At 40.7% G+C, this 17500-nt stretch overlaps 1 protein-coding gene across 7 annotated transcripts in view; it reads right to left on the reverse strand.

Moving 5' to 3' along the window:
- The window catches only part of si:ch211-278a6.1 (SRC kinase signaling inhibitor 1), a 159187-nt gene that overhangs the window by 21036 nt on the left and 120651 nt on the right, over positions 1 to 17500 (reverse strand). For 5 of the 7 annotated variants that reach the window (XM_046865934.1, XM_046865930.1, XM_046865929.1 and 2 more), the window contains 7 exons: positions 15360 to 15655; positions 10694 to 11427; positions 9911 to 10003; positions 7983 to 8110; positions 5253 to 5273; positions 3288 to 3445; positions 714 to 889 (listed from right to left, as the gene is read on the reverse strand). In XM_046865934.1, the coding sequence (XP_046721890.1) occupies positions 714 to 889; positions 3288 to 3445; positions 5253 to 5273; positions 7983 to 8110; positions 9911 to 10003; positions 10694 to 11427; positions 15360 to 15655 (1606 nt within the window). The remainder of the gene's footprint in view (positions 1 to 713; positions 890 to 3287; positions 3446 to 5252; positions 5274 to 7982; positions 8111 to 9910; positions 10004 to 10693; positions 11428 to 15359; positions 15656 to 17500) is intronic. The other 2 variants (XM_046865931.1, XM_046865935.1) reach the window with 2 other exon arrangements.

Consider the following 17500-nt stretch of genomic DNA (forward strand, 5'->3'; position numbering starts at 1 on the left):
ATTTTGTACATTTTTAATGCATTTTTAAATAAATGTAAACATTATATATTAATGTCACTAAATAAATAATGTGCAGACTCATGCATATAAAATAAAAATCATACGTGAATAATGATTTGTGTGAATTTCCCACGTGATTGTGTGTGTGTGTGTGTGTGTATGGTGTAAAACAGCCCTGCTGCACATGCTGGAATAAATGAAGCTTCAGTCAGCCTCTTTATGCTGCTGGGGATCTCATTTCAGCAGACCGAGTGTATGTGCTCTTCACCGTACGGCCCGATCCAACAGCGCTGAGTAAATAATTCAATCCCAGCAAATCGCTGTTAGTTATTGAGTCCCGTCAATTATCACCAACACGAAGCCTTCCAGGGGCACGTCACAGGCTCTGAATTAGAGCATGCGATTGGTGGGCAGTAGGGATTGGAATATTCACTGATTCGCTGGAGGTCGATGAATCGGCATAAAAGTTATCTATTTGAAAGTGTGCATCGGATACAAGTTGAAATTTTTGTATCACGATGCATCGTCTATAACATATTTGCAAAAAAAAGATTTATTTAAATATAATGTATAGTATCGTTGGCTATGGATCGAGGTGCAAAGTTTTAAACATCGAAGTGGAAATAAATAAAAGGGGCGGGTCTGTTTCTGTAAACAGGAAGTGACTCAAAATCTGTAACTATGACAAAAGGATCTGAACTTAAGTGACTCACTGCAGCTGCTGGATGATGAGCTCCTCTTCGTTCAGGTATTTGAGTCTCTCCTCCTCCACCAGGAGGCGCTGTCTCTGGAGAGGGTCCTCCTGCTTCCTTAGAGCGTCACACACTCGCATGCTCAGCTCTGCCTCGGTACGTTTTACCAGTGAACGCACAGACTCCTGATTCTGCAGCTACACACACACACACACACACACACACACACACAGAGGCAACTATCTAATTACACGTGTACTTACACACACACACACACACACACACACAGACACATTCTGCTGGCTATGAGGCTTTCACACCTCCTTATTCACTTTCATTTATTTCAGTCATTTAATAAAGTGTGTGTGTGTGTGTGTGTGTGTGTTTGTGTGTGCACTGTCCTTGACTGGTTTAATATGTCTTATCATACAGGCTGTCTTTAATCCCATAGCAAAAGTTTTGGACTCTAAGGAAAAACTGTGGAAAGAAAAGTGTGGAACAGTGTGTGTGTGTGTGTGTGTGTGTGTGTGTGTGTGTGTGTAAATTCTGATGCAAGCACTTTCTCAGTGCTGCTTCCAAGCCCTTAGGAAAATGCTTTTCTTTCTGTTTTGAGTGCTGTCACTGTATAATCTATGCATAATAGTGTGTTTTCATATATATCTATATATGTGTGTGTGTGTGTGTGTGTGTATACATGTGTTTAAAATCTATACTTCCTTCCTATACAACCTGTTCTTGCTCGCGTTTGTGTTCCTGATATTTTTCCGTGATTATTTTCGTGACCTTCACATATTTTTCATACACATGTTCCCATCGTCTCAGGCTACTCAACAAAGTCAAAGTTCACGCCAGAACTGGATCTTTGGCCTCGCCTCCTTTAGCCAGACTGATAGCTACAGAGGCCACACCTCCTTCACCGTTACTAAAAGCAGAGGCCACGCCTCCTTTAGCGTTACTAAAAGCACAGAGGCCACGTCTCCTTCACTTTTACTAAAAGCACAGAGGCCACACCTCCTTCACTGTTACTAAAAGCACAGAGGCCACACCTCCTTCACTGTTACTAAAAGCAGAGGCCATGCCTCCTTCAGCGTTACTAAAAGCACAGAGGCCACGCCTCCTTCACTTTTACTAAAAGCACAGAGGCCACACCTCCTTCACTGTTACTAAAAGCACAGAGGCCACACCTCCTTCACTGTTACTTAAAGCACAGAGGCCACACCTCCTTCACTGTTACTAAAAGCACTGAGGCCACGCCTCCTTAACTGTTACTAAAAGCACTGAGGCCACGCCTCCTTTACTGTTACTAAAAGCACAGAGGCCTCTATATAAGTGTTATTTAATATTATTTAAATATCAAATAATGGGGCATCCAGACAGACAGCAAAACAATACAAAAGAACCCCAAATCTACCACACCTTTTTAAATACCATTTTCCTGCTCCACTTATTTTTTTCCAGCTTGGTGAACTCACAGTAAACCCTGTGTGTGGCTGAACAGCCGTCCTGATTGTTCTGTCTGTGTGTTTTATCCGATTTTTTCAAAGCTCACAGAGACGCTCGTCGTTTTTTTAAGGATGACGGCTCAGCGTCTGGAGAAGTTCACTCACTGGTCGCTGAATTTTCTTTCCAGGCTTCAGGGTTCAGAAAAACCTCAATGTGTCAGAAAAACAGTTTCAGATTGTCTTGTTTCAGAGTTTGTGAAATTAGAGGTAGAGGTGCATCTTCCCTCGCATATCCCAGTGAAGTGAAAGGGTTAGAACACAAAGGGTTAAGGGCCTTGCTGAAGGGCCAAACAGTGGCAGATTAACCATACTAGGGCTTGAATCCATGCCCTTCCTTAACCACTGAGCAACCACAATGACGGGTGCTCAACGATAACGTGTCATCGTGAGCGAAGAAATATCAAATGGAGTTATTTTCCATACATTTTGTGAAACAGTGTTTTATTTGACTTATTCTACAACATTCAGAGCTGCAAGTTACGAAGCTCTAAAAAATAAGACTCCATCCATCATCATCATCATCTTGCTATCATAACATCTCCTTACATCTTCTTCTTCTTTTGGCTGCTACGATTAGGGGTCACCACAGCAGACCATCTGTCTGCCACTACCTCCTCCTCTATTAAACCAACCCTCTGCATGTCTCCCCTCACCACATTCATAAACCTCCTTCTTGGTGGCTCCATCCTGAGCATTTTTCTCCCAATATACTTTATGTACCTCCTCTGCACATGACTAAACATCTCAAATGCACCTCTCTCAGCTTGTCCTACCTGCACGGTCTCTCTAATTAACTTGTTTCTAATCCTGTCCATCAAATGACATCACTTTATATAGGTACATTTTACAGTATAAATCCCAGTGTGAGTCAAATTGCCAAATTGACTCTTTGAGATTTCGAACATGACTCAGGAATCAATTCAAGCCATTTCAGTACTACTTTTTCTCTCTGGTCAGTCGATATGTGTGTGTTGTGTGCCTTTATTTTTGTGTGTATGTGTGTGTGTGTGTGCGTGTGTGTTGTGTGCGTATGTGTTTGTGTGTGTGCATATGTGTATGTGTGTGTGTGTGTGTGTGTGTGTGTGTGTGTTACCTGCATCTTGCGGAGCTGGGCGAGCTGCTTGCGCAGGTCAGTGGCGTTCTGCTTGAGCTCGTGTAGGTGAAGCTGCATCTGGAGTTTGGACACGGTGGAGGTGTGTGGGCTTGTGGGCGGAGGAGGCATCAGGGCGAGTGGGGCTGAAGGGGTCAGAGCTAAGAAACAAATGCCACGGGGTCAAAAGTCATGTGATATAAGCATTGAAACCTGCACACCTAAACGTGTTGAGTAACACAGACATGCCACGTTGGTCTAAATCCCTTTGTCTCACCCAAACACACACACACACACACACACACACACACACACACACACGGTTAACATGGCGCACTGTCTTCTCCAGAGTCCAATCAATTGGAGTAAACATGCCGTTAGTGTTTTTCTTTCTAGGGTTTTTTTTAAACACCAGAAAGCTGATAAAGAAATAAACAAGTGATTACACGAAACTCCACACATATAAACACTGAAATGACAATTTATTCGGTCCACTTTCCATATAGACCACTTGTACGTGCACAAATGCTAGCTGTAACTCATACTTAATGGTGCACAAAGTATTGGCACCCCCACTACCCTGTTCAACAATAGATTGTGGCCGATGCAATTCGTATTTCGATGCATAGCCAACGATACGATCCATCAAAGATACATATTAAGCAGCTGCCGATGCAGTGTGATCCGAATTCCATTCAATTCAAAGGAAAGATGCCATGCAATTCAATTTTATTTGGTTCTGACAGACAACAAATCATCAATTTACTTAAGTGCCTTCTGATTTCTAACGCATGGCTCTTTCACAAACACGCCTTTGTAGTGCAAAGAAAAAGAAAACTGATGAAATAAAAGCAGACGTTCTTTTCCTGTTCTGTCTGCAGGAAGACGCAGCTCTACCTCTGCCATGTAAATCTGTATTCTATGTGACTCTCGGGACACCACTCGGTCTCTGTTGTGTTGCGATACGTCATATTCATGTAGCAGCAGCGGTGCTGAGAGAACGTGTTAGAGAAACGGTTTAGCGAGGAGAAATCAATCTAAATAATTAAAGTATAACGCATCTACTAATATTTATATAAAAATACATAGGTTTTTTTTACTGATGCAAATATGTTAAAAACGATGCATTATAATACAAACACCAACTTGTATCCAATGCACACTTCTTTAAATCGATGCTGCACGTCGTTAATTTGCACCGATGCTCCGATTCGAATCTGTGATTCTTACCGTCCCTACTGTGGCCACCTTCATGTACAATACTGTTGTATAGATTTGCAGTTGCACAGCTTCTGATGTTGGAACACTGACTTATGAAGGTCGGTGCTCCCTGTGATTGTGTGTGCAGCCTTGTGCTGCCATCTGTTGGTGTGTTATAAAACTACATTTGAAACATTTTTATACCACCTCTATAATTACCACCTTGATTCATCTCTACCTTCTTCCCCAGTACTTTGCGCTTGGTTACGCTGATTCTCTTATGGAGCGATTCAAACAACACAGCGTAACCTTTGTCGAATTCTAGCCCACTTTTTCACCATTTCGTCTGTTTCTTGACACCTGATCATTGGATTTGTATAGGAATTCATGGAAAATTGGTGTCTTTTTCCACAAGGAAAACAGGGAAAACTTAAGCACCAGTTGACTTTATAAATGTGTGATTCTCGAGAAAGGAAGTGAGATGAAACGATAAAGAAGTCAGTTCTCATAGACCCACATGGCAGGTGAACAGAATAAAAGGGCAATTCAGTGAACACACACATGTTGTAAGAAGTTGAGGGTGAGAGTGTCAGACTTTGGAGGAGAGAGAAGGAGTTATACACACACACACACACACACACACACACACACACACACACACACACACACATATCAATATATATACATATACATATACATATAAAAGCTTGTGAGTGTGTGTTTGCACACTCAGTTCAAACTGACAGGGGAAAGCAGAGACGGTGCTACCTTTCCTCTTCAGCCGGCCAGCTGCAACATACAGTACAGGAAGTCAGAGCATCCGAGTTGCCACAAAACACCCCATTAATTCAATACAGCAAAAAAAAAAGAGTAGAGGAAGCTAGTGAGGCCTGTGTATGCTGTGTTCATTCGTTTTAAAAATTAAGTAACTTTTTTGAAATGTACAGTATAATATTTTAAATCGGCCTCAGTTTCTTGCCATTTTATTGTTAGATTATTACCGTATTTTCCGGACTATAAGCCACTACTTTTTTCACACGCTTTGAACCCTGCAGCTTAAACAACGAAGCGGCTAATTTATGGGTTTTTCCCGGTTTCACAAACTTCAAGCCAAAAAACGGAGCCCCATAATATTAGACCAATGAAATTGCGGAACAGGTTCAGGTGAACCAATGAAACTCTTTATATTAAATCAGATGCGCTCCCACTGAATCGGGCCGCACCACATCATAAATATGGATGAGGTTCCTCCGACGTTTGACCTGCCGCTCACTCAGACTGTCTACAGGAAATGCGAATCATTCGTCACGCTGAAAACAACCGGGCATGAAAACACACTTCACCTGTGTTCTGAGCTGCACGGCATCGGGAGAAAAACTTCACCGATGGTGATTTTTAAACGCACGACGATGCCAAAAGATAAACTCTCGAGAGAAATTGTTGTGAAAGGAAGGAGGAAGACAGTGAACAATGACTTTCTTGGTAAGCTACTGTTTAGATACAAGCCATGTAACAGACACTGTCTTTCATTAAAGCCTGTATAAAGTTCATTAATTTCAGTGTAGACACACTGGTGCTTAGTGGTAGCTAGTTGGTAGCTTAGAGGTTAAGGCATTGTACTTTGTTTCCAAAGGTTGTGAGTTCAAATCCCAGCCACACCAAGCTGCTACTGAATACTGTACCATACCTGCATTTATAAAGGTACAAACTCTATGTGTATTAGCTTATTTGGGCGTATTTGATCTTCTTGACGTCTTATCCACTGCAAATCTTAGCACAGTTATACTGTATATTACTATATATAACATATCAAATCACTGCCACGCCAAGTTGCCACTTCTGGGCCTCTGGGCCCCTAAACAAGGCCCTTAACCCCGTAGTTGCTCAGTTGTATAAATGAGATAAATCTAAGTAGCTCTGGATAATTGTGTCTGCCAAATGCCATAAATGTACATTCTGATCGGAGGCTGTGAATTCAAATCCCATGACCACAGAGCAGTCTGGGCCCCTAAATAAGGCCCTTAACCCACAACTGCTCAATTGTATGATAGATAGTATGAAATATTTGTAATTTGCACTGCAAATGGCTCCAGAGTGGACATTTTCACTGAGAAAAGACTCCCATCCTAAGAAAAGACCACCAATGAAATTCTCTTTGACTTCCAGGTTGGGATGGGAAATTTTGTACACTTTAGGGCATTGATTAAATTTGGTATTGTGCGATTGTGATTATTACACTCGATGTGGTTAAATTAGAAAAAACACAAATTCGTTTTCTTTTGTGTGTGTGTGTGTGTGTGTGTGTGTGTGCTCAAACAATTTGTTTCCTTTTTCACGCTTTCAATATTCAATGCACAAAAAAATAAAGCCAACGTAATTAATATTTTGTTTTTCAGTTCCGAATCAAAAATGAACGCATGAACGCAGCATGCACGGGTTTAGTGAGGACTTGGCACTTTGGCACCTACAGTTAGGGTCTGTTTTAGAGGTGGGATTATGGTGAAACCAAACAGCTGCACAACCCCTGATGAGATCTTAGGAAAGAATTTTAACACCAGATTGCATTCTGGATTACTTGAGAAATAAAGTCTGTCTAATACTATACAGGAAATAAGCATTGGACGATTTCAGGGTTATAAAAAAAATGAGTGTGTGTGTCAGAGAGAGAGAGAGAGAGAGAGAGAGAGAGACAGAGAGAGATCACAGGGTAATGTGAGTCAGTGGGAAAGAAGCTTACATGAACAGAACAGGAAAAAAAAACGGATCATAGCTCAGCAATTAAATCAATAATTCTGGGAGAAAAAAATATTTCTGAGGGGTGGGGTTTCCATACAGATTTATTAATTTTATTTTTCTGTGAAATAATTGTTTTTATTTATTTATTTATTTATTTATTTATTTATTTATCTATTTATGTCATAAAAAATGTGCAATACCCCTTTTTTTATTCATTCAAATTTTATTGAATTTTACAGAATTTTATTTATCTTTTAATAAAAGAATAAATGTGCAACTGAAGCTTCTGTGAGAGAAAAAAAAAATTCCTTGTAGATGCAAGCATGCTTGCCAATAAAGCACATTATGATTCTTCTTTATGTAAGAGGGCTCCAAATATACAACATCTGAGATTGTGTCTATGACATGGGGTTTGTGTGTGTGTGTATATGTTGGCGGTGTGTGTGTAAACAAGTGTTTTTCTTTTTCCCCTAAAAACTAAATAACCTCTGTTAAAAACGTGTCTCTTTTGGTGTCATCAAATCTAAGAAGTTTGTATTGGCATGCAGAATCGTCACTTCAATTACTGGTAACTTTTTTGGCATTAGATAATAATATACCGATTGTAATTATGACCTAGTTGTGGTGCTCAAGGGTGATCAATTCTTAATTTTGAGATTTAGAGGATTTTGGTTGTTCAAGATGGCCGACTTTCTAACCTTCTAGAGTTATTTGAAATGATGTAAATATTTATAAAAAGTACACGAAACAGGTTATACTCACTTCCTGTGGCTGAGCCGTCGCTGGTGGACTCCGTCTTCTCGCTGGAAGAGAAAGGGAAGGGCCGTGAGAAGTCGGTCCCTGGGTCCCGAGGGCAGCCCGCCATCATGCAGAGCCGCAGCAGGCCGCATCTGAGGATCACACAGGCGTGATACTGCCACAGCGCGACACGGGACGGCAACACGCATAACCACCTCACACTGCGCTACGCCCGCTAATCAGCTAGCGCCCGGCTCCACACGCACCAACCAAACACCAGCAAATGCAACGGAGTGGGACGGGGGGTTTCCCAACATACTCTCACACTCTATTATATCCTTTCAGAAAGTTTGCTGATGCGTCTTTGGTGAGCGTGGAAGTCTCTTCTCATTGTCCAAACATCCCAATCTCATGTTCTAACACCAGTAAACACTATACCACAACCTTTACATCTACTGTCCTATCACTAAAGTCATAAAACTATCCAACGACTCCTTGCTAATCCTGTCTTGCATTAGCTTACACAACAATGGGTTTCTTATGTCTGAGTCCACCATCATGTCTTTGTTTATTTAAAAAAATAGTTATAAATATAAAATCTTATACCATTTATACATATACTCTATGGATAATGGTTTGTGGATGCAAGAGTCGTATGTGATTTCTGAACATCCCATTTCACATTTAGTCCTCATTTGCTGCTATACTGTAGTAACCTCCACTTTTTTGGGAAGATGGCGAGCGAATATCCAATAAATACTCAAAATTAGAGTCCAGTGGGGTGTTAAAGAGTGGACAACTGTTGGAAATACTTAAGAATAATATTATCTATCTATCTATCTATCTATCTATCTATCTATCTATCTATCTATCTATCTATCTATCTATCTATCTATCTATCTATCATCTGTCTGTCTGTCTGTCTGTCTGTCTGTCTGTTTATTTGTCTGTCTGTCTGTCTGTCTACTGGTGCTTCAACCCCAGAGCTAGCACTTTCCAGTGGTTCCAGTAGTTCATGACCAGTTTATATTGACATATTTGTACTAATATACTGTTCTATACATGTGCAATATAATAACATTTCCAAAGGAATTCTTCTTCAAGCAAAAATGTTGCTTTATTTTGCATTAAACTCAAAATGAAATAAAATTGTTGATATCTTTGGAAAGAGTCTCCAATATTTGTATTACTATATTATTTTAATTATAGTATTTATTATTTTTCATATTTCAATATTTGTACACCTGTTAAGTACACAGAAAAACTGGTTTTGCAGTGGCTATAAAAGTGATAACAGGAAGTAAATTGTTTCATAGACATTACTGTTATAAATGTAATAATTTTACAACTAATGAAATAAAGCATCTAATGGTGGACTCAGACTCCTGGACCCAACTCAGACTACTGGTGTGTGTGTGTGTGTGTGTGTGTGTGTGTGTATGTTGAGTGTCACATTGTCAATGTTTCTGGTCTCTGTGTTTCTCTGTATACGTAATGCAGATGCAGATGTGCGTGCACTGTCATGACTGTCCAACGAAGCGAATATACCGGGGTGAAAGTGAAAGACAAGGCAACGTCCACGAAGCGGGGGGACACATGGCCCACAGGCGGCCAAAAAAGAAGAAAAATAAAAGAAGCGCGACACACATCCGAGCGTTACACAACACAAGCCGGATGAGAAGCACATAGCAGAAACACGACAGTCGTACACAACAGCTTCATGATACACTTAGGACACGGGCACTCTGTTTCATGTCACATGTAAGACACAGGCGTGTGATTTTTCGAGTAAAATGGCAGAATTGTTTTTTTTTTTTCATTTTAATGAATGAGCTTCTGTAAATGAGGTACATTTAGTATGAGTGATTTAAATGCCTGGGCACATATTGTATACATTTTTCTATATGTTTGGTGTGTGTGTGTGTGTGTGTGTGTGTGTGTGTGTGTCTTACGTGCTGTCACTGTCCGGTGCTCTGGTCAGGACACTCTGCACCAAGCCTGTGAGACTCGCTATCTGCTTCTCCATGGCTTCCATACGATCCCTGCTAAAAATGGACCAACAATTGGCAACTACAAACTTTGATTCATGCACACGCTTACAGACACATGCACACACAGATACGAAGTGGTATCAAAAAGTTTCGAGACTAATGTTGCTAGTTCTGACCAGGTCTGCAATTTCATCATGGACAGCAAAATAAAATAAGCTGGGCAAATCTGCCACAGAGACGTTTGACATGACATGCTTTTGACATACAACAATGCTGCAACGAGTCGTTCAAGGTGCTTTGAGAGGCACATGCACTTCAAGAGTGGAACAACATCACTAGAATATAATGAGAGATCAGGAAGACCTGATACAAGCTCAATCCCCGAAAATGGCGAAACCATTAGGTAACTTGTGCATAATGATCGACAGAGAACAATCCACACGATTTTACTTCCGCACTCTACTTGCCAGCTTTGGCTCCTGCGGATTTCGCTTTCTACCTGAAGATGAAGATCCAGCCTAAAGGACGCTGTTTTTTGCTCCGTTGTGGAGATCCAGTGAGAATCGCAAACGGTGCTTGACACGCTTCGAAAATAAGACTTCCAGGACACATTACAGAAGTGGCAGAAATGGTGGGAGCATTGTATTGTACTTTCTGGTAAACAGAACTAGTCTTGAGACTTTTTGATACCACCTCGTATACCTATACTATTGAAGGCATTCGTAACCATTTGCTGCTCCTCACCGTGTGTCGGTTTCATTTCCAAAGCCAGAGATCCCCCTCCCCGTCTCGCCACCTAGTGGCTCTGAACTGGAGCTTGGCCTAGATTTCGGGCTGTCCACAAACACAGATGAGGATGAGTCCTTTCTGAAGCTCTGCCTGACAGGTGAGCCACGACTGAGTGTCCCCGAATATGAGTCGGACATTTTCTGGGGAGAAGACGAAGACGACAGCCTGAAGCCTGCACCTAGAGCCGAGTAAGTTTCAGGATAGAGCGGGGCTCCCGGTTTATAGAGCTGATCGTCTAGATCTCCCTGTAGAGCCACAGCCGAATACGTGCTCAGAGAGCGTACGGAGCCGCGACGGTAAAGCCCGCCCGGTCCTGGCATTCCCAATGGGTCGCCCATTGACGCAATGCTTAGACGATGTCCATCAGGCACCAAGCTATACGGATCTGCATAGAGGCTCTCGTTCTTCAGGAGCGCATTCTTGGCGGCGACTTCCTCATCGGGTTTGACGTCCCGGCGCTCGAGGATGGCCGATGGTGATGCGGTCATGCCCCCTGCTGGACCATGAGCTGGAGATCCGTGGTGTCCATGGTGTCCATGCTGAGAGCCGGAGAACGAAGGTGGACGTCCACCGCTGTAGGAAAGACGGGAACGGGCGGGAGAGGCGGATGAAGGGGATGAGCCAGAGGAGGGCAGCGTATTCAGACGACGAGTGGGCGATGACTCGCGTGAAGCATACACCATCTCTCTCTGAGAACGAGAACAAGGAAGGGGGTCGATTATTCACATACATACATACGTACATAGAGTTGAATATTTTATTTCTGTTTAATACATAGATTTTATTTAATAAAATCAGTTTTAAAATGATAAAAAATAGTGTGATGGCATGACATACTTTAGCTCACAGGGTTGCCTCTGCCAGGAGGTTAATACATGGACATGGATGAATATCCTGGGCCATTACTAAGTTCTTAATGGTTTTCTACTTGGACACTTCTCTAATTGGGAGTTCTGCATTGAACCTTTCTCAAAGGTTCCTTCAATGGTTAAGGGGTTCCTTGCTCATTACTAAAATTCTCCTTTGTTGGAGACAGAAAAGTTGTACATAAAACCTCTTTCATTGGTTCTTTGGATAGTTAAGTTTTCACAGTGTTTATCATTAATAAAGATATTCTAGTGGGAATCTTTTTCTATAAGAAAAGAGTTCTAATCCAAACTGTTGTTGAGGCCATTTTAGTGACTGGATTTGGGCTTTGAAGGGATATGCCCACATGCACATACTTCTACTCCCCAGGTCAGGCTGTACAGCAGTGTTTGTAACCTGATTGCCCCAAGCAGGAACTTCAGTTACCCCCTAGGTGACATGGTTGCATGCATGTCACAAATATGAACACAAAGAGTAGTGTCATGTTCATGTTCCATGGGTCAGCTTGACTTCAGAGGCAGGTTGCAGGTAGAAAATAGATGAGAATGGAGCTCCAGACTTTCTGCCCCCTCACACTCCTCTTGGTCTATTCATCAGGAGGAAATCTGAGTCGGGAGAACTCCTTTCATGCTATTCAGAGCTTTCACTCTGCTCGTCTAGAGTTACGGTCATAATATTAGACAACCTGACGCTAGGACACACACACACACACACACACACACACACACACACACACACAGAGACACACACACACGTTTCTGTTTTTTGTTTTTTAGACTAGCCATGGCTCTTCTTTCAGAGTGTAGGGTAATTTTGGAACAGACAGCAGTGGATGTTGAAATTTCTTTCCTATTATGCTCGTGTACCTTTTTCCTTTATTAGGACCCAAGTGCTGATTGACAGTCTGGTAAATTTCGAAGGATTTGTGCAATTTCAGTCACTCTCCTCACACACTCTTACAAGAGTGGTTGTCATGCACTGAAAGCTTGTGTTGCACCGAGGGACCCGTCAAAATGACAGAAAGGGTTTCACTGTCAGGAAACAAAGGACCAGACACTTTAACGTTTTATAAAGACTGGGCTCTGGGGTCTTTTCTGTTCCCTCCACCATGTCTAGAGTTGGAGTGGATCGAAATTATCCTTGCACTTTGAACTAGCAGAAGCAACATTTCTATCATTCCCAATACTAAGCCTTTAGGTCATCATTTGGCCAGAGAGGTGGAGGAAAAATAAGCAGTGTTTCACACAAGCAGTGGTGGACGAAGTACACAAACTATGTTCTTGAGTTAAAGTAGTGATCCACTCTCTAAAATACTAGTTTCCCTTTCAACTTTCACCTGAGTAAAAAGTATTAAGCAAAGGTATTTGCCTTCAAATGCATCCAAAGTACTCATTTTATTATGGCTCTAATGTTCCTATTATAATTTTGATCACAAAACTCTTTGCTAAATCAACTCAGTTTATGTGAAAAGACTCGAATCTTATGCTTAACACACCAATCTATTAAAAGATTGATTGTAATGAGTCAAACACTGATTGATATCTGTAACAATTATCATTAAGCCCAAAACCTTCTTTTTAACCACTTCTAATATGTGCCAATGAGGCCACGGGTGTTGTGGCACGTTCGAGTCAGAAGTCTCTTCAATCATTTATTCCTCTTAAAATGTTTTGCTTGCTGTTGAACTGATGTTAACCTGTATGTTGGTGCCAAGTAGATAACAAGATACCAAGCGGGAAACAAAACGAAACAGAGTGGGCGGTTGACTCTAATTGGTAGTTTGCTTTGTGCTTGATTGGTTTTTATCCACTCATAAATAAAAAGGATGACAGATTTTGCAAAATGTAGTTGAATAAAAAGTTAAAGTAAAAGTCTTGCCAAATGCAAATACTTCAGTAAAGTACAGCTACATGAAAAAGCTACTGAAATACAGTAACAAATTTCATTTGGTACTGTCCACCACTGGACACGATAATATTTGAAACAGAAAACATTCATTCAAAGGAATACCAACTAGCAAGTAATGCAATATCCACCTGCTCCATCCATTTAATTTCTGTAGCATCTTTCCTAAAAAAAGGTTGTGTGGGAAAGGGGGTATCTCAGTGGTTAAAGTGTTGGACTTCTGATCAGAAGGTTGTAAGTTTAAATCCCAGCACTCCCAAGCTGCCACTGTTGGGCCCTTAAGAAATAATGCTCAACTGTTCAAGTTGTATAAATGAGATAATTGTACGTCACTCTGGATAAGAACATCTGTCAAATACCATAACTGTAGGACAAAGAAAGGTTTATCTCATTTCATCTTTTAATGCTAAAATGCCTTAAACGCATAGCTTTGGATTGGGGAAGAAACCTGAGGTACATGGAGGACCTGAGCCCCCAAAACCTATAGATGCAAGGTGAACATGCTAACCACTTAGCACTTAGCGAACTTCCCCGCCTGCACCCTGTTCTCTAATACTGTCACCAAGACAGTGGACAATGACACATTCATATTACTTCATAAGACATATTTTAAAATGATACTGGAAATTAGCATTCAAATACAAAACTGATTACAGTGGAAATTAGATTTTCACTAATCTAGTGTCCGCTTTGCCACAATGGATTAGCTTGATGCCTCATCCAAGGCTGCGATGCAAATAAATCTCTCGCAGCTCCATCAGAAAACCGAAAAAAATGGTGTGAAATGAATTTCTCAGCCCTAACAGAACCTGATGGTATAACCCATGCAGCTGGATGCTAAGTGACACTTTGTGTCCAGAAAACACCTTTTTTATTTTTTTATTGTATAAATAGGAGACTATTTTGGGACTCGTTTTTGCATAGTCAAAATCATTTCGCACTTTTGCGAGATCTCACAACGCACTAAAATATACGAGGTTCAACCTACACAATTATTTCCAGTCCTCCACAGTAGATCTAAATACAGACACCTTCGGAAAATGTATATGAATATTAGCCTTACTGCAGTAGAGAACCTTCTATAACAGGGGTCTCCAAACTAATAAGACGAATGAGACCCGCCTCCACATTTGGAATGGCTGTCTGAATTGTCATTTTAAATATGTTTTACTCATATCATATATGTATTCGATAATAAAGGATGATTTTTTTAAACGAAAAGTTATGAATAGAGGTCAAGGCACCTATAGTTGATTGCTGGAACTATCGGCTATCGACAAAAATTGATACCATTTTATTATCCATACTGCTGTTATTACATCAGCGGCCTCTAGAGGCAAATTATTGGTAAAATGTGCTGTTTGTTTTATAATTTCTTAAATATTATTATATTTATGAATGAATATATTCATATTTATTTTTTTCATATATATATATATATATATATATATTCATATTTACGCTATCGGAGCGACCTCTATTTTACCTCTTATTAACATAGCCTAATTATTTGATAGATTTACCCACCAACCATATGCATTAATAAATAAATGTTTTCAGTTCAATAGCAGTGAATATGAAAAAAGTCATTATGATAGTAATAATGCTCCTTTAATGGGTTATATATCTCCTAAAAAGAAATGCTCATTTCTCTGCAAGATGCAGAACAAAATAATAAACTAACTAGCATTAGGAGGCATAATAAATATTATGACACAGACACAGTGTTGGCATCAATGCTTATTGTGAGGCTTGGGATTTAACTTCAGCTCTAAACACCAGAACTTGAGTATGTGCATAGCTATCATTACTGATTCCCAGTTAATAGCACACACACGCTCACACTTACCCTTAGGTCTCCATTGGCCAGATGTGCAGCCGCCGTATAGGAACCATAAACTGGCTCCTTGCGATAGATCTTAATGATGCTGCGGTCCTGAATGTCCCGGACGTCCTCCAGCTCGTAAAACACGTTGCGTGCTTCATCCTTGATCAGGATGGCCGTGTTGGGGGACTTGAGCATGCTAGCTGTTAGCTTTTGGGGGAACATGTGCACTATGAGCGCATGTAGAGTCTCCATACTGCTCAACTCGTGGGTGATGTGGACACGTCTGGTCTCATCGCCAAACTGCAGGAACAGCACTCCTGTGAAACAAAGAAACAAGACAGAGATAGTGGTGATGAACCAAAAATAACTGTCTCTAGATCTTAGAGCATGGGAGTGCTACATATATTTATATATATTCCAATTTGTACCCTGTTGTGATAGAGAACAGTTTCAAGGGCTCTTTAAACAGTTACGGGTTCTAAGATTAGTAAAGGAGTTGTTAAGAGAATGATAGACAGATAGGACCAGCAAGAAAGAAAGAGAGGTGTAAATCACTGTCAGTGTGTTTAGTTCCCTGATGCTTCCCATTAGTTTAAGTAGTCCCTTACTATCTGTGTATGTTAGCATAGCAGAGTGATACATCAACCTTCACAGAACAGCACCCTGGCAGGTAATAACCAATTGCAATATAATTTGTGTGTATTAAAGCCCTATATTCCTTTATCCTATTTTCCCTGGATTAGATTAGATTAGACTTTATTGTCATTGTGCAAGGTACATGTACAGAGCCAATCAAAAGCAGTAAATACAGAGGGGGATTCTATAACCTCCTCAAGTTCCCTCAGGATGCTAAAGATGCACTGGATGCTACCAAATGCATGTAGCTGAATTTGGATTAATATAGATAGATAGATAGATAGATAGATAGATAGATAGATAGATAGATAGATAGATAGATGATAGATAGATAGATAGATAGATAGATAGATAGATAGATAGATAGATAGATAGATAGATAGATAGATAGATAGATAGATAGATAGATAGATAGATAGATAGATAGATAGATAGATAGATCTGCGAATAAGGGGCTTTTGTATTAGAGATATCTCCAGTGGAAACACAGAGGCCCTGGGAAAATATGCATATTTTAGAAAATGAAGGGACTTCAACCACTGAGAGCATAAAGCCCAGAAAATATCGGGTTGTTTACTAGAAATTTTAATGATCCAACATACAAAAAAGATACAACATTTAAAGAAAATAATTTAGATTATAGGGAATATAAATTAGCATCCTGAAAGCTTTATTTCAGGGACCATGGGGCTCAGGGTTTTGGGAATCTTTAGAGAACATGGGTTCGAGATGAGTTTTACATGGGTTGGAGTGTAAGATCTTCAGAGAGCTCCAAATATACATATCTCCAAATCGGCAGTGGGATGTTTCCAGACTGCAGTGGTCAGTATCTATCAAAAGTGGTCCAAGGAAGTAACAGTGGTGAACCAGCGACAGGGTCATGGGTGGCCGAGGATCACTGATGCACGTGGGGAGCGAAGGCTGGACCGTGTGGTCCGATTCAACAGACGAGCTCCTGAAGTTCAAATTGCTGAAGAAGTTCATGTTGTTAATGCTTAAAGGGTTCTGACTGTTTGGGCAGCAAAAGGAGGCCAACACAATACTATGCATGTGGTCATAATGTTATGCCTGAGTAATGAGACTGAGATTCGGACAGTCATCTAGTGAAATTCCGTGTAATAGGGTTGATCCCTGAAAGGGAACCTACGACCCTGGAATTATACAGAGCAAGGAACAACCCATGCAAGTCACTTTGACGGAAAATTAACAACTGGAACCACAATGTTCAGGACAGTGACAGCACAAGCCATCCATATTCCACAGCTATGAATCAGAAACACAATAAGCTGAGAGCACGGGCATGATTTATGTTGTAAAACACCCGAGTGGACGGCGCAATAACATTGTCTACGTACTATACTGTGTATCATCCAGTAACATGGATGTAATATATACCTTCAATTAAATCCGCCAGCCTGTCATTTCGCATTAACAAAGTGGAAAAAGCAGTTAGAGGCTAATAGCACACAGTACGCTCATCTCAGGCTAACGTCTTCCCTAGGAAGGAAGTGTGTATATATACTAAG

The sequence above is a fragment of the Silurus meridionalis genome, chromosome 14, assembly GCF_014805685.1.
Source record: "Silurus meridionalis isolate SWU-2019-XX chromosome 14, ASM1480568v1, whole genome shotgun sequence".
Classification (NCBI taxonomy): domain Eukaryota; kingdom Metazoa; phylum Chordata; class Actinopteri; order Siluriformes; family Siluridae; genus Silurus; species Silurus meridionalis.